This window comes from Auxenochlorella protothecoides, assembly GCF_000733215.1.
Source record: "Auxenochlorella protothecoides strain 0710 unplaced genomic scaffold scaffold6, whole genome shotgun sequence".
Lineage (NCBI taxonomy): Eukaryota > Viridiplantae > Chlorophyta > Trebouxiophyceae > Chlorellales > Chlorellaceae > Auxenochlorella > Auxenochlorella protothecoides.
Genome location: NW_011934399.1, coordinates 81,589 through 103,179, shown reverse-complemented (window position 1 = coordinate 103,179; position 21,591 = coordinate 81,589). Strand labels below are relative to the sequence as shown.

Below are 21,591 nucleotides of genomic sequence, written 5' to 3'. Positions count from 1 at the left end.
AACAGTTCAAAAGCAATTCAATGGTACTACAAGGGATCGCAAACACTCACCTCGACCCATCGCCCCTCCATGCTCAGTCTGACACGAGCCACCCACACCTTGGCCAAACCTCAGCCGGCAGAACGCCCCTTACTCACCATGAGGGCTGCGGGGATGAGCATCATCCAGTTCTTTTGCAACCACGTCTTGTTCTCGTCCTCCAGCTTTCTTTTCAGCGCTGCTCGGGCAGCGGGGGTGAGCTCCTCGTCCTGGTCGACCGCGGCTGCCGCAGCTGCTGCTTCTGCATGGTCATGAGGGCAGGAATATGGGGTGGGGGATCCGCGAGGAGACCCGGGGTCTCCATAAGGCACACCTCGGCAAGTTGGGTTATAAAAGAAGCTTCAGGGTAGGGATCCACAGGTATGAACTTTTCGAGGGGTTGAAAGGCTTCCTGCCGACAGAGCATTATTATGTTGGCCTCCACGACAAAACTTCATGCCGTGGGACATACTCATCCACCACCACCTGTCCTCATGCCTGCGCCCACCCCATGCAATTCCACACGAGCCGGCTTTCTCACTCACCAGCCTTCTTCTGCTCGGGGGTTTGGGGTGGGGCCTGTTGCTTCACCTCCGCAGCCTTGATGGGGAACTGCACCTGCACAATTTGCTCGCTGGGTAGGCTGGCAAGCGCCGGCGTGCCTAATCGCAGCCCGGTGGCATCTGGGGCTCCATCGGAGCAGGCCAGGTCGATGGAGAGACCAGCTGGCTGTCCGTCGCTGTGCAGGCTGAGGGTGAGGGGCGTGGCAAACCCCTGTGCGGCCCAGCAGGCCGAGGGCAAGGAGGCCAGGAGGATCGCTCCCGAAGCATCCTTTCCTACAGGCATGCGGACCGAATAGAAACGGGACGCACCCAGGTCGCCGCCTGGGGCTGCGCCAGAGCGGATGAGGACGCCCTGCCCTCCCTGGCCTGCCTGTGTGGAGACGGAGTTGGGAACAGGGTGACTACGATTCCAGCGTTGAGCCGTGCATGATCGCCGCCCGCAAAGCGAGAGGACAGGTACCCAGCCCAGCCGCCTCACCAGAACATGGTCCTCGAAGACGATATGCCCACCCGGCGTGAAGGTTTTCCCATCCAAACTGTGCTCCAGGGCCAGACTCACCCCCGACACGACCCCGCAACACAACACGGCGGTCAAGCCTAAGCAGACGACCAATTTCGCCATCGAGGTCTGTGAAATGCGTTGCATATGTTTGTCGGGGTGCAAAGGCCTCGTTGATCGCTGCACAACTCCCCTCCTCGCGGACGTGGTCGCCCGTGTGAAGCATGCACAGCACCACGGCATGTGCAAGGTCTTTCAAAAAAGCGATCAGACTGTGCTTTACACGGCTCACTTGGCTCTCACTCTCAACATCAGAGGATCAAGCATGCAACACTGTACCATGCACACACACGGGCAAGAACATTTAACATCGATATTGCAGGGCTGGCTGTGTGCTGCCCTCTATCGGAGGCGATCCTGCAAGCACAGCTTGAGCAGGGCCATCCTCACAAACAGCCCGTTCTTTGCCTGGCGGAAGTACCCGGCGCGCGGGTCAGAGTCCACCTCGGGGGAGATCTGTCCGGGTGTGGATGTAATTGGAGGGATGGGTGCGCTGCAGGTGGCACCTCCGATGGGCCCGTCCTTGGAGGGGGCACTGGGCGCCAGGCCCCGCATCGACACTCTCAACCCCCCCCCAGGGCCGCATCTCGACCTCATGGACACGCCTACCTCGTCGACCCGCGGGAGTGGGTGCATGACCACTGACTTCTGCTTCATCAGGGCCATGAGCTTGGCGTCCACGATGTACCTGCCCTTTGCCAGCTCGTAGTCGTCGGGCCGGTCCTGGAACCGCTCCTTCTGGATCCGGGTCTGGTACAGCACGTCCACCTCGGCAGCCACCGCCTGATCGAGCAGGGATTGTGCGCGTGGGGCATTGGGGAAATGAGGTACTTGGGATCTGGCGTTCTTGGTGAGCAACCAGGTGTCGCATGACAGCCTGCAGACGCCCATGCTCCACTGGTGCCCTGGGCTGCCTCCGCTGTACCCACATGCACAACGGCTCTCCAGATCCCAGAGAGAGGCACAACTGCACGACTCACTGACAGGTCATCGACCTCCTCCCACTGCACGCCCACACCGGTGAGGTACTCCTTGATGTCGTCCTTCATGCGGACCTGGAGACAGGCAGGGGGGCGGGGTTGGCTGGGGTGAGGCTTTCTCTGGCCTCTTGCTCACCCGCATCCCAAGCAATGTCCATTACCCATGCCTAGGCTACACCCCAGCTCCTCCCGCCACTGCACTCACCACATCCGGGGCAACAAAGTACATCTTCACATTCTCATACATGGACAGGACATAGGCTAGGGACCTCACTGTGCGCCCATTGGCTGCACAGGCAAAAGAAGGGGGTGATGTGGGATAGGGGCGACGCCACGGCGCGCAGCAGTCCTCAACCCGGGGGCTTATGCCCTCGCTCACATGACTGAGGTTTGCAGCACAGAGAAAAGGCATGATTATACGTGTTGGCGCCCTGAATGCCGGCATCCCAGGGTTCCCCAGTTCGGTTTTGAGTAGGGGATCTTCGTACTCGAGTCACTCTGAGCCACACCCCACCCACCAGTCCTCCACTTGCCCACCTAAGTCTCCCACCAGCCCGACGGTGAAGTTTTCGAGGCGCCCAATCTCCCGCTGGATGGTGTAGACGTCGATCAGGGCCTGGGTGGGGTGCTGCCCCGGCCCGTCACCGGCGTTCAGGATGGGCACGGAGGCCGCGCTGGCCGCCTTCTTGGCGCTGCCTGCCTGAAAGTGGCGCAGCACGATGCAGTCTGCGTAGCCCTCCACCGTGCGAATGGTGTCTGTGATGGGGAGGAGTGTGTGGTTAGGTTTGCGGGGTCTAAGTAATGCAAACTGAATTTAAAACAGACTGAGGGGAGGCCGGCCCTCTAGGCTGCTAGGGAATTCAACCCCAGGGAGGAAAGTGAAGCACCAATGCAGCTCCATCACCGCTTCTCAATCAAGATCCTCCCACACCAAAATCTCACCCTCCAGCGTCTCGCCCTTGGCGGCGGAGGAGAATTCGCCCGCGCTCTCAGTGGACAGCACGGTGCCGCCCAGGCGCGCCATGGCAGCCTCGAAGGAGAGGCGGGTGCGCGTGGAGGGCTCATAGAACAGGGTGGACATCACGGCGCCGTCCAGCGCGCGGGATTCGGGGGTCCCTGGCCGAACATCCTCCATTTGCCTAGCCACCTCGAAGATAGTATTCAGGGAGGCCTGGTTGAACTGTTGGCTCTCGATCACGTGCTTTAGGGGGAGATCCAGCCACGAGGGGGCGTTAAAGTTCTCAACGGGTCCAGGTTTGACGTACAGGGGGCTGGGCATGGGGCGGGCAGGGCGGGAGGGGCGGGCACCCCAGCACGGGCCGGCGGTGGGTCGGACCGCGCATGGCTGCAGGGGCCGATGCATTGCGCTTAGCATCATCTCAATGCAAACGGTTCGACTCCAACCCTTTTGTAGAGGTTTGCGAGTACCTTTGGAGACGATGCCCGTGCTTTACGCAGTTCACATGCAAACCAGTGCGCGCGACCCGGCACGAGTGTCGCGCCCTCCCCAACCCTGTCGACATGGATGTTGCAGCACAAAGCAGCAGAGCCATGGACTGCGTTGTCTCTAGACCAGCACTTCTGCATGAAATTGTGCTAAGATTTTGTCGCCAGGGATGACGTGAGGGTGCGACCCTCGATACTTTTGCCCAGGAGTGATCGCACCCCAGGGCTGATCGGGCATCTCGGGCATCTATGGCCACCAAGGGACGGACCTGTTCCCGAAGCTGCTTGGACTACCTGCTCATCGAAGTCGTCAGTCACTATGCAAATGCCCGCCAGGGCCCCTGCCTGGAGGTGAGGTGACCGCTGCACTGCTGCGGTGATTAAACACGAAAACAATTGTCGGTGTGAGATCGAGCACAAGAGGCCCCAAATCCCCTCAGGTAGCACTGGAGGCGATAGGCCTGCGGGTGGGCATTGCCCTGGCGGAGTGGTGCACCCGGGACCGGTCCCCCATTTCAGAGCCCCTGGACATCATCAAGTTCATCTGCAAGGAGCTGTGGACCGAGGCCTTTGGCAAGGGCGTGGACAACCTGCGCACCAATCACAGGTCGGGAAGTTGGCCCTATTTCCAGGCTGATCGTGTGGTGCGGGTCACCTGAGCAGCGCTGGAATCTGTCATACAGTAAAAGCAGCACCATCGTCCCCCTCCGACGGGGCTTGGTCTCGCCCACAACACGACGTTCTCTGGCTCCATGCAGGGGCACCTTTGTCCTGCGAGACGTGCAGTTCAGCTGGCTGGAAGCCCTGCACCCCAACCAGCTGCCGCCCTGGCTACCGGGGGCGGGCCCCAGCAGGACCCCTACCCAGGACGATGTCCCGCCCTCCCCCACCAGCCCCGGGCACCCTGCGCCCAGCACCCTGCCCTCTCCCGTCACCAGCCACGCCGTGCTGCCCTGCGCCCTGCTGCGCGGCGCGCTGAGCGCGCTGGGCCTGGAGGCCAGCGTCACCCTGGACGCCTCCAGCCTGCCCCAGGCCGACTTCACCGTGGTCCTCCGGTCGCCACCAGGCTCCTGGGCAGGGCAGGAGTGAGTTGAGAAGTGAGCGGAGGGAGGCGGGATGAGCGCGGTGGAGGCGGGGACTGAGGTGAGGAGCGACCAGGGGCTCTTCCATTGGCGGTGACGAGAGGCGTCCACGAGGCTGGGCAAGAAGGCCTCCTTGAGATGGTGCCGGGAGGGCTCAGAGACTGCAGCCATACGATAAACCCATTCCAAAATGCGTGCAGCATATGCATTGTACGGCTTGCAAGCTCTCCACCCCTTACCCACCCTGGTGCAAACGAGGGTCCCTCTGGGCAGCCCATCGTTCTTCTGTTGGACCAGCCTACCGCTGGGCCTCCCGTGAGGGAAGTCATGGTGCATTACAGCGTGTCACGCGCATGCCACCGAGCAGCAAGTGATGGGAGAGCGGAAAGGGATGAGGCTGGTGTGGGAAGGGGCAGTCCATTCAGACAGGGGGGGGGCCGAGGGTGTGGCGCCGCGCGGAACAGGGTCACCAGAGGATTTGGAGGGTCGGGAGGGGCTACCAATGGCGCATGGGCACTTGGGCAGCTCCGGAGTCCGGAGCCCACGGAAGAGGCACATGCGGGCGCCGCGGTCTGGCGAGCCGTCTCCTTGCCGCATCGCCCGTCGGCTTGGGAGTGCCTGCTGCCACGGCGACCTCCCACCCCTCGACCTCCCATGCCCTCCAGCCCCCGCGCGCGCAAAGCTGGGGCGCGCTCTAGAAGCCGCCGCCCATGCCGCCCATGCCGCCCATGCCGCCCGGCATGGCCGGGCTCGCCCCCTCAGGCTTGGGCGCCTCGGCGATCACGGCCTCGGCGGTGGTGAGCAAGGAGGCGACCGACGCGGCGTCAGTGAGCGCGACGCGCACGACCTTGATGGGGTCGATCACCCCCGCCTTGACCAGGTCCTCGAACTCGCCCGTGGCCGCGTTGTAGCCCACGTCGGCGTCGGCCTCGGGGCGCTCGAGCAGCTTGCCCACGATGACGGCGCCCTCCTGCCCCGCGTTGGCGGCGATGGTGGCGGCCGGCTGGCGGATGGCGCGCTGGATGATGCTGACCCCCGTCCGCTGGTCGAAGTTGGCGCAGGCGTCCTTGACAGACTCCAAGCTGCGCGAGGCATAGACCAGCGCGGTGCCGCCCCCCGGCACGATGCCCTCCGCCACGGCGGCCTTGGTCGCGTTCAGCGCGTCCACGATGCGGTCCTTGCGCTCGCCCACCTCGAACTCGGAGTGGCCGCCGACCTTGAGCACGGCCACGCCGCCGGACAGCTTGGCCAGCCGCTCCTCCAGCTTCTCGCGGTCGTAGTCGGAGGTGGAGGCGGCAATCGCCTCCCGGATCATGTCGCAGCGGTCGGCCAGCGCAGCGCGGTCGCCGCCGCCGTTGAGCAGCACGGTGTCGTCCTTGGACACGGTCACCTTCTTGGCCGTGCCCAGGTGGCTCAGGTCCACGTTCTCCAGCTTCATGCCCAGGTCCTCGGAGATGACCTGGCCGCCGGTCAGCGCCGCGATGTCGGCCAGGTTGGCCTTGCGGTTGTCGCCGAAGCCGGGGGCCTTGACCGCGCAGACCTTGACCCCGGCGCGCAGACGGTTGACGATGAGCGTGGCCAGGGCCTCGCTCTCCACGTCCTCGGAGATGATGAGCAGCGGGCGCTGCGTCTTCAGCGCCGCCTCCAGCACGGGGATGATGGACTGGATGCCGGAAATCTTCTTCTCCACGATCAGGATGTAGGCGTCCTCCAGCTCCACGCGCATCGTCTTGTTGTCGGTGACAAAGTAGGGCGAGATGTAGCCGCGGTCGAAGCGCATGCCCTCCACCACCTCCAGCTCCGTCTCCAGCGTCTTGCCGTCCTGCACCGTGATCACGCCCTCCTTGCCCACACGCTCCATGGCGCGCGCCAGCAGCTCACCCACCTCGCGCTCGCCGTTGGCCGAGATGGTGCCCACCTGCGCGATCTCCTCCGTGGTGCTGATCTGGCGCGCGCGGCGCTTCAGCTCGCTCACCACGTGGTCCACCGCCAGGTTGATACCGCGGCGCAGATCCATGGGGTTCATCCCCGCCGCCACCGACTTGCACCCCTCCACCAGGATCGCGCGAGTCAGCACCGTGGCCGTGGTCGTGCCGTCGCCTGCCGCATCGTTGGTGGCGCCGGCCACCTGCTTCACGAGCGCCGCGCCCAGGTTGTGGAAGCGGTCGGAAAACTCCACCGCCTTGGCCACAGTCACGCCGTCCTTGGTGATCTTGGGCCCGCCATACGGCTGCTCGATCACCACGTTCCGGCCCTGTTGGTGGGTGTGAATGCAAGTGGGTGGGGGTAGGCACATCTGGGTAGGGTTTCGCGGTTGCGTCTGTCATCCCGCGGTCAGGCCACCAGGCATGTGCTCGTGGCGCGGGCCGGCAGCCTGTCATGCACCAGGCCCGGCTTTCCACAGACAAGGTTTGGGCTGCAGTGCCGTGGCAGGGGAGGCACAATCCAATCCCCCACTCCAGACCCTTATGCGCCTTCCAGGTGACTCACCACCCCTCCCAGCGATGACCCCTGGAAACTCCAACCGGCTACCCAGCCACTCCTCCACAACACAAGCCTACCTTGGGGCCCAGGGTGACCTGGACGGCGTCAGCCAGCTTCTCCACGCCCTGCAGCATGGAGGCGCGGCAGGCGTCGCCAAACAGGATGTCCTTGGCGGCATACCCGCGGGACTGGGAGTAGGCCAGGACCTGTGGTGGGGCGGGGGCCAGGGAGGGCATCGGGGCGCCGTGCATGGTCTAGCTGCATTATTGTTTCGGCATGGATTATTCGAAATGGATCGATGATGTGGTGCAAGGAACCCCTGCACCACCCCAGGTACATGCTCCCCGACACCCCGTGCACGGCCATCACCGACCCCACGCACCGACTTGCGGCCAGACCGGGCGGCCTGAGTCAGGAGGCTGCGTGCTCCCTGCATGATGCCAGATCAGGGGATGATTCGCAGTCCAGCGCGTGTGGTGCAGATCACAAAGGGGTCCTCCCATTGACCCGCGGTGCACTTCTAGAATTTCCGAGTCACCCCCTTCCCGCCGTGCTGCGGTGCCCGGGGGGAGGAAAGGAGCGAATCTTTCGAGGGTGGAGGGACACAATCGCGGGGCGTTGCACCCCCGTCCTGCCACATGCGGCACTGCAAGGATCATTTAAGCGGTGATCAGTCTTCCTGAGCATTGTACCGGTGACATAGGCCCCTCTCAGCCTCCCGTCGACTCCTGGTCGGCCCTCACGCATTCGAACCGGGCGGGGACGCCATGTTCGTCACCTCCATCCAGTCCAGGCCCTGCCTGGCGCCCATGCGCCGCGCCGGGCACCCTGGCACCGGCAGGAGCACGCAACCGGTCGCGGTCCGGGCTGCCAGCGCCCAGGACGCCGCCCGTGTGCTGGAGCTGGCAGCTTCCAAGCCTGAGGGTGAGGCCAAGAAGCTGGACGCCCGCGCCTTCCGCCGCTCCCTGTCCAAGTCCGGGACCTACACCAAGCGCCTGACCAACGAGGAGGGCCCCCTGCAGTCCATGGACGCCCACGGCGTGGGCTACTCCCGCACCGGCCTGGTGGCCCAGATGCGGGAGACGGGGAACACCTGGCAGCAGGCCGGCATCACCGTCATCCTGGCCGAGGCCTACGGCTTCTGCTGGGGCGTGGAGCGCGCGGTGCAGATGGCGTACGAGGCGCGGCACCGCTATCCCGACGCCGAGCTGCACATCACCAACGAGATCATCCACAACCCTTCCGTGAATGACCGCCTGCGGGAGATGGGCGTGCATTTCATCGCCACGCGCGACGACGGGCTCAAGGACTTTTCCCGCGTCGCGGCGGGGGACGTGGTCATCCTCCCAGCCTTTGGCGCGGCGGTAGGGGAGATGAAGGACCTGCACGAGCGCGGGGTGCAGATTGTGGACACCACCTGCCCCTGGGTGAGCAAGGTGTGGAACGCGGTGGACAACCAGGCGCGCAAGGGGCACACCAGCATCATCCACGGCAAGTGGGCGCACGAGGAGACGGTGGCCACCGCCTCCTTTGCCGGCACCTACCTCATCGTCAAGGACCTGGCCGAGGCGGAGTGGGTGTGCGACTTCATGGTCAACGGCGGCGACTCTGCGTTCTTCCTGGAGAAGTTCAAACACGCCTACAGCGAGGGCTTTGACCCCGTCCGCGACCTGCAGTGCATCGGCATGGCCAACCAGACCACCATGCTCAAGGTGGGTGGGTGTGTTGGGGGAGTTCAAGGTTCTTGGGGTGGGTTTGAACCCTGTGCTCAGGTCAGTAGCGCGTCCATGCACCGTCCCCCTTACCTCCTGACCCTCAGGGCGAGACCCAGGCCATCGGCAAACTGCTTGAGCGCACCCAGCTGCAGCGGTTTGGGCCCGGCGAGCTGTCCCGCCGCTTCATGATCATGGACACCATCTGCGACGCCACCCAGGAGCGTCAGGACGCGGTGTTCAAGATCACCGGCGCCCAGGAGCGGCCGGAGGAGGCGCTGGACATGCTGCTGGTAGTGGGTGGGTTCAACTCCTCCAACACTAGCCACCTTCAGGTGGGGGAGGGGGGAGGAGAGATAAATGTATTCTAAGCGAGGAGGAGGATGTGATGGGGGGGCGCACGGTGCCCTGAAAGGCACCCCGTGTGACCTCTGGCAAGCGTGGACTTGAGGTGGGAAGGGTCTATCCAGACAAGGAGGCAGTGCATCCACTTCGCAGAGACCCAACTTTACAGAAACAACTCACTATCTCGCGCTCTATCCCCCCTGCTTGTAGGAAATTGGTGAGATGAAGGGCATCCCGTCCTTCTGGGTGGACTGCGCGGACCGGGTGGACGTGAGCACAAACTCGGTGCTGCACAAGCTCGCGCACGGCGAGCTGGTGGAGACGCGGGACTGGATCCCCCGGGACGCCAGCATGCCGCTGCGCATCGGGGTTACCTCCGGCGCGTCGACGCCGGACCGGGCAGTGGAGGACGTGCTGGACAGGATCTTCCGCATCAGGGACCCGAACTTCAAGGGCATCCAGCCGCGGGCCACAAAGGTGGGCAAGCCGCAGCACGCCGAAATCTGAGTCAGGCACGCCGCTGACGTAAACCTGAGCCTCCTTCCCTGTGACCGATTGGTGCGTGGTCGGTCCCCTTGCCTCTCGGCACGTCCTCTCCCTGTCCATTTTCTTCCCTGTTTTCTTGGCACTTTCATGCTTGCTTTCTGTTGTATATGAAGAACGCCTCATTGTCCGGCAGGCTGCAAATTGGGGAAGGTTGGCAGTGTTGTTTGGCGGGAGGCAGTCCAGATCGCAGGCGGGGTTGGGAATGAGCAGCTCCTAGGCAGTCAATTCTGAGGGAGGCAAGATCCAAACCTGCGCCGCCAGCTCTCCATACGCGCCCTAGGCCTCGCCGCCGCCCACGACCTTCTGCACGAGCGCCCAGACCTCCTCCACATGCCGCCACTGGGTGTGCACTCCACCCACGGCCAGGCGCCAGACGTGGCGCCCGCCGAGCCGGGTGTGCACCATGAAGGTGCGCCCCGACGCGTTGACGCGCTCCAGCAGCGCCGTGCTTTCCTCCTCGCTAGCGCCGCGGGGGGCGAAGCAGACCAGGCCGAAACGGGGGGTGGCGATGATGTCAAAGGCGGGGTCGGCCTCGACCAATTGCGCCAGCGCCTTGGCCATGTCCAGGCTGGCGGGTTTGGGAAAGGGTGGCGAGATGGGTTGAGCGTGAGGATGATGGAGAGCAAGTGCCTCTGGCGATGACAGATGGCAGACACTTCTTGTTTGTGCCTTTTTTCAAAGCAAGGACGCATGGGCTCTCAGCGCAACATCCCTCCGGGCACGTACGCCCAACAACTACGCATTCCCCCAAACGAACTCACTGGTGGCGGAGGTAGGCCTGGAGACGCTCCGTCCCATACATGCGGAGCACAAACCAGAGCTTGAGGGCGCGGAACCGCCGACCCAGGGGCACCTGCCAGTCCTTGTAGTCGAGGTGCTCGGCAGCATGCCGCAGCCCCGCAAACTGGAACTGCGGCTCCAGGGAGAGCGCGGTGCGCAGCCAGAACGAGTTCTGAACCCACAGGGCCGAGCTGTATGGGTGTGGGGATGGAGGGCAGGTGGGGATGAGAGGGAGCTAGGAGGACAGGGGTCCTCCTTTCATGAGAAGATGTCTGTAGCCTCGACTGCGAGACACTGTCTCGAGAGAATACTTTCGCGGCCCCATGTATCAAACACCTCACACGCCCACCGCACCAGTCAAATGTCACCAGCATGCCCTTGTGGGGGTTAGTGCTGAAGGAATCCACGCCCTCCAGCCCCTGGAAGTAGAGGTCGTGCTGGTCGGGCAGGCAAGCAAAGACCCCGGCGTAGGCCGCGTCGACGTGCACCCTGGCAAGTAGGGGTCGGTCCAGAGGAAGAGTGAGTGCGGGTCCAGCAAAGGGCAAGGGCACGGGTCAGGATTCAAGAGCTCCAGCAGCCACAGGCGGCAAAATCAGCATCACGGGGGGATCGCACCGCGCACAAGCGGTTCCTCAGCCCCCATTCTCGCTCACCATGCGCCATGCCTCCTGGCGACCGCCGCCAGCTCGGCCACGGGGTCCACGGCCGCGGAGGAGGTGGTGCCGATGAGGGTGGTGAGGAAGAAGGGCATCAGCCCATGGCCCTCGTCGGCGGTCATGGCGGCCTCCAAGGTCGCGGGGTCCAGCGCCCAACCCCGCTCGGCGCTGGTGGGGAGCAGGCGCAGGTGCTGGATGCCCGCCACCGCGCACGCTTTCTTCACACAGGAGTGAGCCTGGTCGGTGGTGTAGGCGACAAGGCGAGGGCCGTCCGCGCCGGGGTCACGGCCGTCCAGCGGCCGCGCGCGCGCGGCCAGCAGCGCCACCAGGGCCGCCTCGGAGGCGGTGCCCTGGATCACGCCGCCGCCGCCCGTGGTGCCGGTGGAGAGGAAGGCGTTTGGGAGGCGCAGGAACCGGGCCAACCAGTCCAGCGTCACCTGCAGCAGGAGGTGATGCAGGGGGATTGGAGGGCATCCGAGGAGAAGGTCCATGCACAGCCTTTCTGTTTCGGAAGCCAGGACCGGCAGTGGAAGCTTGCATTGCCAGGTGGATGCAGTCACGCTGCCTCATGACCGTGCTTGCTGCCAGGAGCACGGTCTGAATGTCCTACAAAACTCCTCCCAGCTCCCACAAATGGTTTCAAAACACCAAGGAAACCCACCGTTTCAAGTTCTGTCGCGGCGGGGGAGCCTATCCAGGCAAACCCTACGACTCCAAGGGCCGAGCTCAGCATGTCACCAAGGAGGGCAGGGTACGAAGAGTTCGCTGGATACCATCTACAGGTTGCAGATTCAGAGGGTGTAAGAAACGCCACAGATTGGTTGTGTGAATATGAAGGCTCTCCTGGCAGGCAATGTGAATAGATAGTTTGCCAGTGAGCGGGATGCTTCCGACAGAGTGAAGCCTCAGCTATTTACAACTCCCATATCACTGCACGACCCGCCTTCCAGGTTCCCACGACTCACGAGAAGAAGCTGGGGTGCTGCCAGTGGGTGATACCAGGCATGATGTGCGTCTGCACGTCTGACAGGATGGCATCCAGCCCTTCCGGCTGGGTGGGGGCAGATTCTGGGAGCTTCTCGGCCAGGTACCCAGGGGCGACTTCTGAACGAACAGGGTGCTTTTCAATGTTTGATCTATAGTCTACAATGGCATCTATCATCTTGTAACCTAGCTGCCGGAACTGTATGGTGGAGAAAGATAAGAGTGGAGGTGGAACCATGACGTCATCAAACAGTACCCCTCTCTCCAGGCGATAGTGCGCTGCATGCGAGTGGATTCCATATGCAATCAGATTCATACGTCTTCATGGGAGATGGGATGCTCGTAGTCCTCTGCTCCCGTTCCGGCAGATGTGCCGGGGGTGTCGGACATGGTGCGGTTGATCGCAAAGGCTTGCAGTGCCCCAAAAACTGGCTACCACCTAACAATTCTCACGCAGTTCTATCCTTCTGCACTTTGATGCCGGCCTTTTGATTCGTCTGCGTACATAACATCGTTGAGTGGCCAGCAGGAAGGAGACCGCGGTCCGAGACGAGTCTGAGGGCGCGCTCTAGCAATTTGGATTCCGGATTTCTTACCCTGCATCGACCTCGGCCTGGAGTCGATCAGAAATTGTCATTGCCAGATTGCCTGGCGAGGACGGGTGATATACTCAAGGAATTGCATCGCCCACAAAACACACACTTATCTGCAAGGGAGTTACTGCATCAGACTCTGCTCAACAGCTCGTGACATCGATCGTTCAGCTCCCCAGCAGGTGCGTGTCCGCATGGAGCACCCCTCCCGAGACACCTGCGTTGGGTGTCGGAGGAGCTCACATGCCAGGGAGGTGCCCACATTGCACCACGCGACCGCGAAACAGGCACACTTCGGGCATCCTGTCATCGCATGTCCGCTGGCTGGGAATCACGGCCTCCCCACCAGGCGTCACGCGCTGCCCACCTCCCTCCCCTTGCTGCGCAGGGCACCGCGTTCCTGTGGAGAGCCGACCACATGGCCACCGCATCCACTTTCTCGGCGTTCGATGCCCGCTGCGGCGACCTGCGTCGCTCAGCGGGCTCCGGGCCCCGGCGCCCAGCGAGGCCCCTCCCCGTGCGCGCTGCCATCGCCAGCGAGGTCCCCGTGGCCACCACCTCCCCCCGGCCCGGGCCCACAGTTTACAGCAAGCTGGATAAGGCCCACACCCTGACCCCGGAGCGCATGGAGCTGATCAATGGCATGTCAGCCTTTGCTGAGGAGCGGATCCTGCCCGTCCTGCAGCCCGTGGAGAAGCTGTGGCAGCCCCAGGACCTGCTCCCGGACCCCGAGTCCCCCGACTTCCTGGACCAGGTGGCAGAGCTGCGGGCCCGCGCCGCCAACGTCCCCGACGATTACTTTGTGGTGCTGGTGGGCGACATGATCACCGAGGAGGCGCTGCCCACCTACATGGCCATGCTGAACACCCTGGATGGCGTGCGCGATGAGACGGGGGCGGCGGACCACCCCTGGGGCCGCTGGACGCGGCAGTGGGTGGCCGAAGAGAACCGCCACGGTGACCTGCTCAACAAGTACTGCTGGCTGACGGGACGCGTCAACATGAAGGCCATCGAGGTGACCATCCAGAATCTGATCGGGTCGGGGATGAACCCCAAGACAGAGAACAACCCGTATCTGGGCTTTGTCTACACCTCCTTCCAGGTACAGGGTGCTGGGGTGTGTTTGGGGGTTGAGGAGCCGGTTTGTGTGGCGGGGAGGTGGTCCTCGTTTGTGCTGGTGGTTGTCGTCACCTTTGAGTTTGCATGCGTGCATACCGGAGCCTCCAACCTCCCACCCAGGCCCCTCACCCCCTCTCGACCATTTCACAAGCCCCACCCCCTTGCTCGCATCGCAGGAGCGCGCCACCAAGTACAGCCACGGCAACACCGCGCGCCTGGCCGCGCAGTATGGCGACGCCACGCTTTCCAAGGTCTGCGGCGTGATTGCCGCGGACGAGGGGCGGCACGAGATCGCCTACACCCGCATCGTGGAGGAGTTCTTCCGCCTGGACCCGGAGGGCGCCATGTCTGCCTACGCCGACATGATGCGCAAGCAGATCACCATGCCCGCGCACCTCATGGACGACCAGCAGCACGGGACGCGCAACACGGGGCGCAACCTGTTTGCCGACTTCTCGGCAGTCACCGAGAAGCTGGATGGTGAGTTTGCTTGTAGGTGCGGTTCTAGGGAGGGGATCTCTAGGAGGGCGGCTGCAGTTTGTCGCGATGCTGCCAGCTTTGGTGTGGTGAACTTGGGGTGCGATGAACTACCCTCAGGATCGCCATCTAATATGTGGCTCAGTTTCCCCTCACACCCCTCCTTACCTCAATCTTCCAGTGTATGATGCTGAGGACTACTGCAAGATCCTGGAGCACCTGAATTCCAGGTGGAAGATTGCGGACCGCACCGTGTCCGGCGACGCCGGTGCCGACCAGGAGTACGTGCTGCGCCTGCCCTCCCGCTTCCGCAAGCTGGCCGAGAAGTCGGCAGCGAAGCGCGCCAAGACCAAGCCCAAGCCAGTGGCCTTCTCCTGGCTCTCAGGCCGCGAGGTCATGGTCTGAGCGGAGGCCTTGGAATTATTCGCGTCACGCGAGGAGTAGGCTCTGCTGGTCGGCCCTGGATACGCTGACTCTTCAAGCAGTGGGGCACCACACCCACCTTTTGCCAAGGGCAAGGAGTCGGAAGGGGGCGGGGCTGCCATGCACCCCTGACGGGCATGGCCGTTCCGCGAGGGCGCCAACTGCGGCGGCCTGCCCGCTGGCTCGTGCCCCCCTACCCCACCATTGCCTGGAGCGTTTCCATCCCCAAATCACATTCCATCCAAGTTGTATCACTATGCCCCTTTGGCTCTATACACTCACGGCCTGAGGTCCCTTCTCGGCCGTGGCGGCACACGCCCAACCCCCCACCATACTCTTTCCATACACTGCAATGCTTCGAGCCTGCCTGCCACCTGCTCTGCTTGTCTCCCCTCCCTTCCCTTGAGGTTTTCCAATGCAGTAAGAGAAGTCTACGTGCATGGACAGATGATTGAGAGATGAGGGGTGGGAAAGGGTCAGGAAGCATCAGGATGGAAACTGAGTAGAGTGTCACAGAGCTTCAGACTTCCATCTGCTGGTCTCATCAGGCGTGCGCCAGCTGGCGCTCGTAATAACAGTTAAAGTCCAGGCCGCTCAGCAGCGTGCGCAGCGTGTCCACGTGCGCCCCCGGCTCCGCCGCCCGGAGGCCCAGCAGGCGGAAGAGGGCGCGCAAGCGCGCGCGCGCCTCGCTTTCCAGGGCGTCCAGCGCAGCGCAGATGGGCGCAGCCAGGTCGTCGTGCGGGGAGTCTTCCTCGCTCTGAGGATTCTCTGCCACATACCCTGGGCCCGGCTCAGCGAGGCGCTGGGCGTGCGCCAGCGCGGCGTACTGCAGCGCGCAGCTCACCACGCCCAGCGTGGCGTCGCGAAGTACTTCGCCCAGCGGCCCCCCGCCGGGCAGGCAGGCGGCCTCGGCGGCGGCCACCGCCGCGCCGCGCGCGGCGGTGGCCTCCTCCAGGCTCGCCGCGCGCGCGACGCGCTGGCGCAGCCACGCATCCACGCCGGCGCGGCGCGAGGCAGAGTGGGCCGCCACGCTGCGCACGAAGTGCTCCAGCTCCAGCGCCAAAGAAAGCGGGCGCGGGCCGCGCGCGCCCGGCGGCCGCCTGGGTGTCGTCCCCGGCTTTGGGGGCAGCACAATTCCTCCGGCCCCCGCCCCGCCGCCGGTCGCGCCAGGAGGCCAGGCGCTGGCTCAGCACCGCACGCCGCGCCCAGGACAGCTGCAGGTGCCAAGTCAGCGCGGAGCTGACCTGGCGCGTCAGGGCCTCGTCGGCCAGCAGGCTCAGGGGCCAGGCCGGGGCCAGGGCAAACTCCAGGCGCAACAGCCAGGTGGCCAACGGTTTGTCCCCGGTCAGCGGCCAAACCCAGGCTGACCGGCTGCGCGGGGGGGGAGGGGGCGCCGGGGCGACCAGCCTCACTGCAGCGGGGCGAGGTGGGCATGGGGGTGAGGGCGCGATCAGGGCCACCTTGTGGGGAGGAGGCACCTGGGTTTCCTTTCCCGGCTGTCCATTCCCATGATGATGCATTCTTTGCACTGTCGAGACAGCTACCTACAACCACAGAGAATCCACAGTGGGTGGGACAAACCGAAACCACAAGCGACTAGCTCACCTGTGAGTTCAAAGGGCAGGCAGGCGCTGAATTCGGTCTCCACAGAGTCGCGGAGCATATCATCCAGCTCCCAGGCACTCAGGCCATTGAAGCCCAGGGAGGAACTGAGAGCAGAGGGGCAGGTGTGGGAAGCGGGGGTGGAGTCAGGGAGTTGGCGCAGGGGGGGGGCCGGGGCCGTGGCTGTGCTCTCCATTGGCAGATGAAGCTGGTCAGCTGTGCGCAGATCGTGTATACTGCCCACCGGTAGAGGAAGAGGGAGAAATTCTTCCAGAGCACGGGCATGGCACCTTATCCCGCACAACCCCATTCCCACCTGATGCGGAGGAAGAGCCGCTCCGCAAAGCCGTCCAGCGTGCCCGGCTGAGCCAGGCGCTGCAGCGCAGCCAACTGGTCCAGCACGCCCGCGGCATGCATAGCAGCGCACAGGCTGGCGCTGGCGAGAGAAGCCTGTCGTGGGGGAGAGGGGTGGGGGAGGGGAAGTGGTGGCAGCGGGGCACTATGGGCAACCAGCCAATCCCTTTACAGGTGCACCCAGACCGACGCAACAGGGTCAGAGGGCCCACAGCCCTCCCCCTCCTGGGTCTCACGCGCCTCGGCGGCGACGCGTGACAGCAGGGTCCTCTGCAGATGGGCAGGCAGGGACGGCTCCACCACGCAGGGGTCGGCGGTGGCCGTGTTTGTTCCGGCATCCGCTCCCTTCGGCGGCACCCTCGCACGAGCCCGAGCCCGGCCCGGCGCCACGACCACCGCCCCAGCCGGCTCTGGCGCCACCGCAGCGCCGACCACCTCGGCAAGCCTGGCGCCGTCGCAGAGCTGTTGCTCCAGCGCCGTAAACCACGACGCCCACTCCTCCACTGCAAACTCATGCCTCTGCCGTTCGCGAGGCGTCGGGGAGCCTGGCGCAGGCACATGCTTGGCCTGGCCCAGGGTTCCGCTGCGGCCGTGGCTTCCAGGGCCGATTCGAGGGGCCCCCGCCTCGCAGCGGTCCACGCCCAGGGACACCACGCCGGCCGCTGCGCTGGCGGCCATCCGGGCCCCAACATCGGCGGCACCGAGATCTCGCGGAGCCTCCGCCGCGCCGTGCAGCGCCGGGATCGCGCCTGCGCCTTCCCCTGCGTCCTCCCCTGCGTCCTCCCCTGCGTCCTCTGGCTCCCCTGCACGCCCCAGCCCTGCCGCGCCCTCCCACTCCACGCCCTCGTGCTCGGGGAGGAGCGGGGCGAGGGGCGGGAGGGGAGGCAGGTCCGGCACGGCGCGCGCGCTCGGCTCCAGCACCAGACGGCAGCAGTCCCTCGCCGCCCTCCGGCGGTGCAGCCAGGGGGCGGAGGCGGCCGGGGACGTGGGTGGGCTAACGGGGCACATTGGCGGAGAGGTAGCAGCGGCAGTGGCATCCATCCCCATGCCGCCGCGCCCAGGCAGCGCCCCTCCCGCTGACGGCGAGCAGCTCCCTCGGCAGCGTGCGGCGGGCCCTGCCCCCGGCGCGGGGCCTGCGGAGGCTGGAGCTGCCACGTCCGATGCCTCGGCGCCTGGCCGCCCGACACCTGGTGTCGCAGCGCCCTTCCCCCGCGCCGCCAGTCCCAGCTTCTTCGCGCCCTCGGCTGCACCTGCACCCCCCATCAGCCCGGCAGCAGCACCCGTCCCGGGCTCCAGCCCAAAGCGGACGGCCTGGTGCCAGGTGTCGGCGTGCGCCCCTTCCCCGTCAGGCTCCTGCTCGCCGACCCAGCCGACCACGGCGCCCGACGGCCGCCTCGTGACCTTTGCGGCCTGCCCACCCGCCTCGCCCAGCGCACCCAGCGTGCTCAGCCGCTGCTTGGCGGGCGACCCCGCCGTCACCCGGTCCAGGGTGGTCGTGCGGTGCAGGGCCGGGGCCCTCGAGTGCTGCCCGGTCCCGTGCCCATCGTGCGGCTCCTCGACGCCTCCCCCGGGCGCCATCCGCACCAGCGCGCGCGCCCGCCCCCCCCGCAGCACGTCCCCGGCGGCGGGCGCCAGGAAGGCGGGAACGCACGACCCGTGCCGGGCGATGGCCCCCCGCGCCAGCGTCGCGCCGGCCTCCGGGCCAAAGGGGTGCGCCGCGCCGCGCACGACGCAGAAGCCGTCGCTGGGGGGCGGCAGCCGGCCCTCCTGCATCCAGGCCTGGAGGGAGCGCAGGTAGGGCCGCAGCCCGGCGCAGAACAGCGTCCGCAGCATGCGCGTCGTGTCTGCGAGGCGAGGGGGTGAGGGAGGTGGGGCGGGGGATGGCGTGTCGATCCCGTGGGACCTGGGCAGGAGCAGTGCATGGGCTGGGGGTGTGCCCGTGTGGCCGTGTGGGACATTGCCGCCCACCCCCCGTCTCCCGTCCAGCGCCACAGGCTCTGAATGATGCACCCCGCGGCCCCCAGGCCATGCGGACCTCCCTGAACCACCCACCCAACCACCTGATGACCTGCCACACCCACAAATCCACCCAACAGCCTCTCCCACCTGCGTGGCCCAGGAGCATGGCGCGCTGCAGCGCCTCTGCCAGCCCAGTCAGCACCCGGGCAGCGAGGGGGCCGGGGCCGCCCCGCGCGTCGCGAGCGCGCGGCAGCAGGCCCGCCAGCAGCGCCGCGGCGGCGTGCACGCTGCGCACGCTGCGCTGCAGGGCCAGCAGGCCATCGGCGCCGCGCGGCGGGTCGCGCAGTGCCCCGCGCCAGGCGCGCACCAGGCGCGCCACGGCCGCCGCCAGCGCGGCGAGCACGCCGGGCCCGCCCCCGGAGTACGCGGCGCGCTCGGCCCAGCGCGCGCAGCGGGTCAGGGCGTCCGCGCAGCGCGCGCAGCGCGTCAGCACCCCGCGGCAGGCCCCCCGGCTCAGGCCCAGGGTGTGCACGCCGGGGACGACGGCCAGCGCGCCCATGGCGGGGCTGACGCAGAAGGCGGGGCCGCCGGGCCTGGCGCCCTGCAGGGTTGCCTGAGCCTGGGGGCAGGGCAGGGTGGGAGGAGGGGTGGGCCGGCGGATGAGTGAGCTGGGGCGAGGCCCGACGGTGGGCGATGGGGCAGGGGGGGCCCGCACGCACTGCGAAATGTGGGCGGTGCAAGGCCAACCATGTGAATGGAGGGCGAGGAGCATGTGCGGTCCCCCAACTCCAACCCCTTCCAGCCCATGCACCCATCCCAGCGCAGGGGACCATGGCGCGGCGGCCACTCGCCTGGGCGCAGAGCTCCGCCTCGGTGAAGCAGAGGCGTGGGTCCAGGTCGACGGCGCCCCTCGACCCAGGGGGGGCGCCTGCCAGGGCCAGCCTCACCACGCAGGCATCCGGCGGGTACCCCTTGAAGCTGGCTGGGGGTCCCAGCTGCGACTCTGTGCGCCCTGACCCCTCCCCTACGCCCTGAGCTCGGCGGGTCAGGTTGAGCGCCTGCAGGCGCTGCTGCAGGAGCACCGGGGATGGGGGGGACACGGCGAGGCCGCTGCCGGTGCGTCCCACCTCTGCAAGGTTTGAAGAGTGGTCGAGCGTGCAGCATGGCCCCTCCCCCTCTTCATGCTCAGAGCTGCTGCTGGACCAGCGGGAGAGGTGGTCGGCATCGCCGTCAGATCCAGCCTCGTCATCCGAGGAGACCAGCAGCCGCGAGGCCCCCTGAGCCTCCTGCGCCGGCGCAAGGGGTCCTCGTCCGCTGGGCGGATCCACTCCGCGCTGGAGGAGCCCCTGAGGAGGGGTGTAGGATGGGCGTGCAGAGCCGCCCCCGCCTGCGAGCGCCAGGAGGAAGGCCTGGATGGCCGGCCAGGGGGCGCTCGCCCCCGGTGCCATGTCTAGGCGCAGCATGCGCAGCGCGACAAGCCGGTTGAAGTCGGCATCCTCCTCCAGCCGCTCCTCCACCCTGCTTGGTCGTGTGGGGACAGGTTCGGAATGGGTGCGCCCGAGCTTTGGCAAGTGCTTGGACGGCCGAGGCATGCACATGGACATGGAGGTCATAGGCCTTACTCTACGGCCCGGTACTGCTTGCCCCACTCATGGCCTCCCAGAGGTCTCTATCCAAGCACAGCACACCGTGTGAGCTCGGCGGCTGTAGCCGACAGGTTGACGTCAGGGTGGTGGTGGTGAGTTATGTGAGCGGTTGCCTTGCTGACAAGGCGCGTCCATGCCCTGGAGCCTTCCTGCAGGAATAAGAGCCAGAGCACATGGGAGCTGAGGGCGGGGTTGGTGAGGCAAAGAGTGAGCGATCACCAGCAGTGGCAGCACAGTATTCCAGTCCACTCTCCAGCTTGCAATGTACCTTCGCCCCTGTGAGGCCTTCGACGAGCTGGCCAAGCAGAGCATTTCTCATGGCCAGTGTGTCCGCCCCAAAATCACTCCTAGCTCCCGTGGCCATCCTGGCGCGCGTCTTCGTCCGCCCTCAGATCACTCCTCCACAGGTCCTGTTGGACATGCAGCCATCAGCACGACTCACGGCCACGAGTATCATCACAGTGCACCTACATTGTTTTTTCTATCAACAATGTCTACCTCACCAACAGCCTCTGCCACGATGACCGAAGTCCCGGCTACCATCATCCACTGTGCGAGGCGAGCTGTGCCTGCTGCGGCAAAGTTTGAAGTCACCACTGTGCAGCGGCGTGTTCGCAAGGACTTGTGGACCTTCGCTCACGAGCGCTCCACATCTGATACAACCTGAAGTGCTTCCTACCTATTCAATGGTATCCCTTCGCGAGGGCAGCGAGTCTTTGACCTCGTCCCTTCTCCAGGCTCAGGCTGAGCTGGATCAAATCGGGCACCGGCTGGAGCAGGAGTTTAGCAGCAGATATCGGGACTCGGAGGTCAACCCCCTGGTGGTACTCAACCGCCTGCACAAGCTGCGCAGGTGCAGGGCAGGATTGGGCTGTGCGGGGGGTTCTGTTCTTGAGAGGATGCCAGATCAGCAGGGCGGAGTCCCAGCACCCACACCTGTCGCCATGATCCAGCCCAAGGGTCGACCCTTTCACTCGTATGCCCTCTCCCCCAGGGACATCAGCGCCGTCGCAGAAGATGCCGAGGACTTGGCCGGCACGAGGGATACCCTGGCGGCCGAACTGAGCGGGCTCTTGGCCTCCAACGTCGCCAAGCTACATGCCTTGCAGCGGAAGGCAGGCATCCACCCATCCCTGGAGCTGCCTGGTGTACCAGCCTGAGACATGGCTCCGTGTGAAACTCACCTCCTGCACTGCCCCTGCCTTGCGCCCTCATACAATCAACCTGCTTGCAGCCTTGCACTTCGCCACCCGCCATGCACTC

General features: G+C 65.5%; 9 protein-coding genes across 9 annotated transcripts; 5 read left to right on the top strand and 4 right to left on the bottom strand.

The window, feature by feature from the left end:
• Positions 1–110: 110 nt before the first annotated feature.
• On the bottom strand, positions 111–3,399 carry F751_5181 (Aspartate carbamoyltransferase 2, chloroplastic; the record flags this gene model as incomplete). Its single annotated transcript, XM_011402780.1, has 8 exons — positions 111–280; positions 564–951; positions 1,531–1,596; positions 1,750–1,923; positions 2,121–2,195; positions 2,326–2,408; positions 2,658–2,876; positions 3,063–3,399. 8 exons carry the CDS (start codon positions 3,397–3,399, stop codon positions 111–113), a joined length of 1,512 nt encoding a protein of 503 aa, XP_011401082.1.
• A 416-nt stretch (positions 3,400–3,815) lies between these two features.
• On the top strand, positions 3,816–4,655 carry F751_5180 (Trafficking protein particle complex subunit 6B; the record flags this gene model as incomplete). The annotated part of the gene is made up of 3 exons (XM_011402779.1): positions 3,816–3,917; positions 4,007–4,173; positions 4,325–4,655. 3 exons carry the CDS (start codon positions 3,816–3,818, stop codon positions 4,653–4,655), a joined length of 600 nt encoding a protein of 199 aa, XP_011401081.1.
• A 687-nt stretch (positions 4,656–5,342) lies between these two features.
• F751_5178 (Chaperonin CPN60, mitochondrial) lies at positions 5,343–7,568 on the bottom strand (the record flags this gene model as incomplete). Its single annotated transcript, XM_011402777.1, has 3 exons — positions 5,343–6,902; positions 7,210–7,338; positions 7,515–7,568. The coding sequence occupies 3 exons, from the start codon at positions 7,566–7,568 to the stop codon at positions 5,343–5,345; spliced, it is 1,743 nt and encodes a 580-aa protein (XP_011401079.1).
• Positions 6,709–7,309, top strand: F751_5179 (hypothetical protein; the record flags this gene model as incomplete). The annotated part of the gene is made up of 2 exons (XM_011402778.1): positions 6,709–6,908; positions 7,222–7,309. Coding segments are annotated over 2 exons (288 nt in total), but the record flags the coding sequence as incomplete, so codon positions are not given.
• A 331-nt stretch (positions 7,569–7,899) lies between the features above and the next one.
• F751_5177 (4-hydroxy-3-methylbut-2-enyl diphosphate reductase) lies at positions 7,900–9,696 on the top strand (the record flags this gene model as incomplete). The annotated part of the gene is made up of 3 exons (XM_011402776.1): positions 7,900–8,844; positions 8,952–9,179; positions 9,400–9,696. The coding sequence occupies 3 exons, from the start codon at positions 7,900–7,902 to the stop codon at positions 9,694–9,696; spliced, it is 1,470 nt and encodes a 489-aa protein (XP_011401078.1).
• A 315-nt stretch (positions 9,697–10,011) lies between these two features.
• F751_5176 (Tyrosine decarboxylase 1) lies at positions 10,012–12,545 on the bottom strand (the record flags this gene model as incomplete). Its single annotated transcript, XM_011402775.1, has 7 exons — positions 10,012–10,303; positions 10,497–10,706; positions 10,870–11,004; positions 11,169–11,608; positions 11,833–11,947; positions 12,137–12,354; positions 12,474–12,545. The coding sequence occupies 7 exons, from the start codon at positions 12,543–12,545 to the stop codon at positions 10,012–10,014; spliced, it is 1,482 nt and encodes a 493-aa protein (XP_011401077.1).
• Positions 12,546–13,166: 621 nt separating this feature from the next.
• F751_5175 (Acyl-[acyl-carrier-protein] desaturase 5, chloroplastic) lies at positions 13,167–14,749 on the top strand (the record flags this gene model as incomplete). The annotated part of the gene is made up of 3 exons (XM_011402774.1): positions 13,167–13,850; positions 14,044–14,347; positions 14,526–14,749. The coding sequence occupies 3 exons, from the start codon at positions 13,167–13,169 to the stop codon at positions 14,747–14,749; spliced, it is 1,212 nt and encodes a 403-aa protein (XP_011401076.1).
• A 562-nt stretch (positions 14,750–15,311) lies between these two features.
• Positions 15,312–20,874, bottom strand: F751_5174 (hypothetical protein; the record flags this gene model as incomplete). Its single annotated transcript, XM_011402773.1, has 11 exons — positions 15,312–15,637; positions 15,966–16,130; positions 16,373–16,476; positions 16,686–16,819; positions 16,910–17,572; positions 17,879–18,567; positions 18,830–18,854; positions 19,176–19,301; positions 19,513–20,200; positions 20,371–20,386; positions 20,832–20,874. 11 exons carry the CDS (start codon positions 20,872–20,874, stop codon positions 15,312–15,314), a joined length of 2,979 nt encoding a protein of 992 aa, XP_011401075.1.
• Positions 20,875–21,014: 140 nt separating this feature from the next.
• F751_5173 (hypothetical protein) lies at positions 21,015–21,488 on the top strand (the record flags this gene model as incomplete). Its single annotated transcript, XM_011402772.1, has 2 exons — positions 21,015–21,181; positions 21,323–21,488. The coding sequence occupies 2 exons, from the start codon at positions 21,015–21,017 to the stop codon at positions 21,486–21,488; spliced, it is 333 nt and encodes a 110-aa protein (XP_011401074.1).
• Positions 21,489–21,591: the final 103 nt, after the last annotated feature.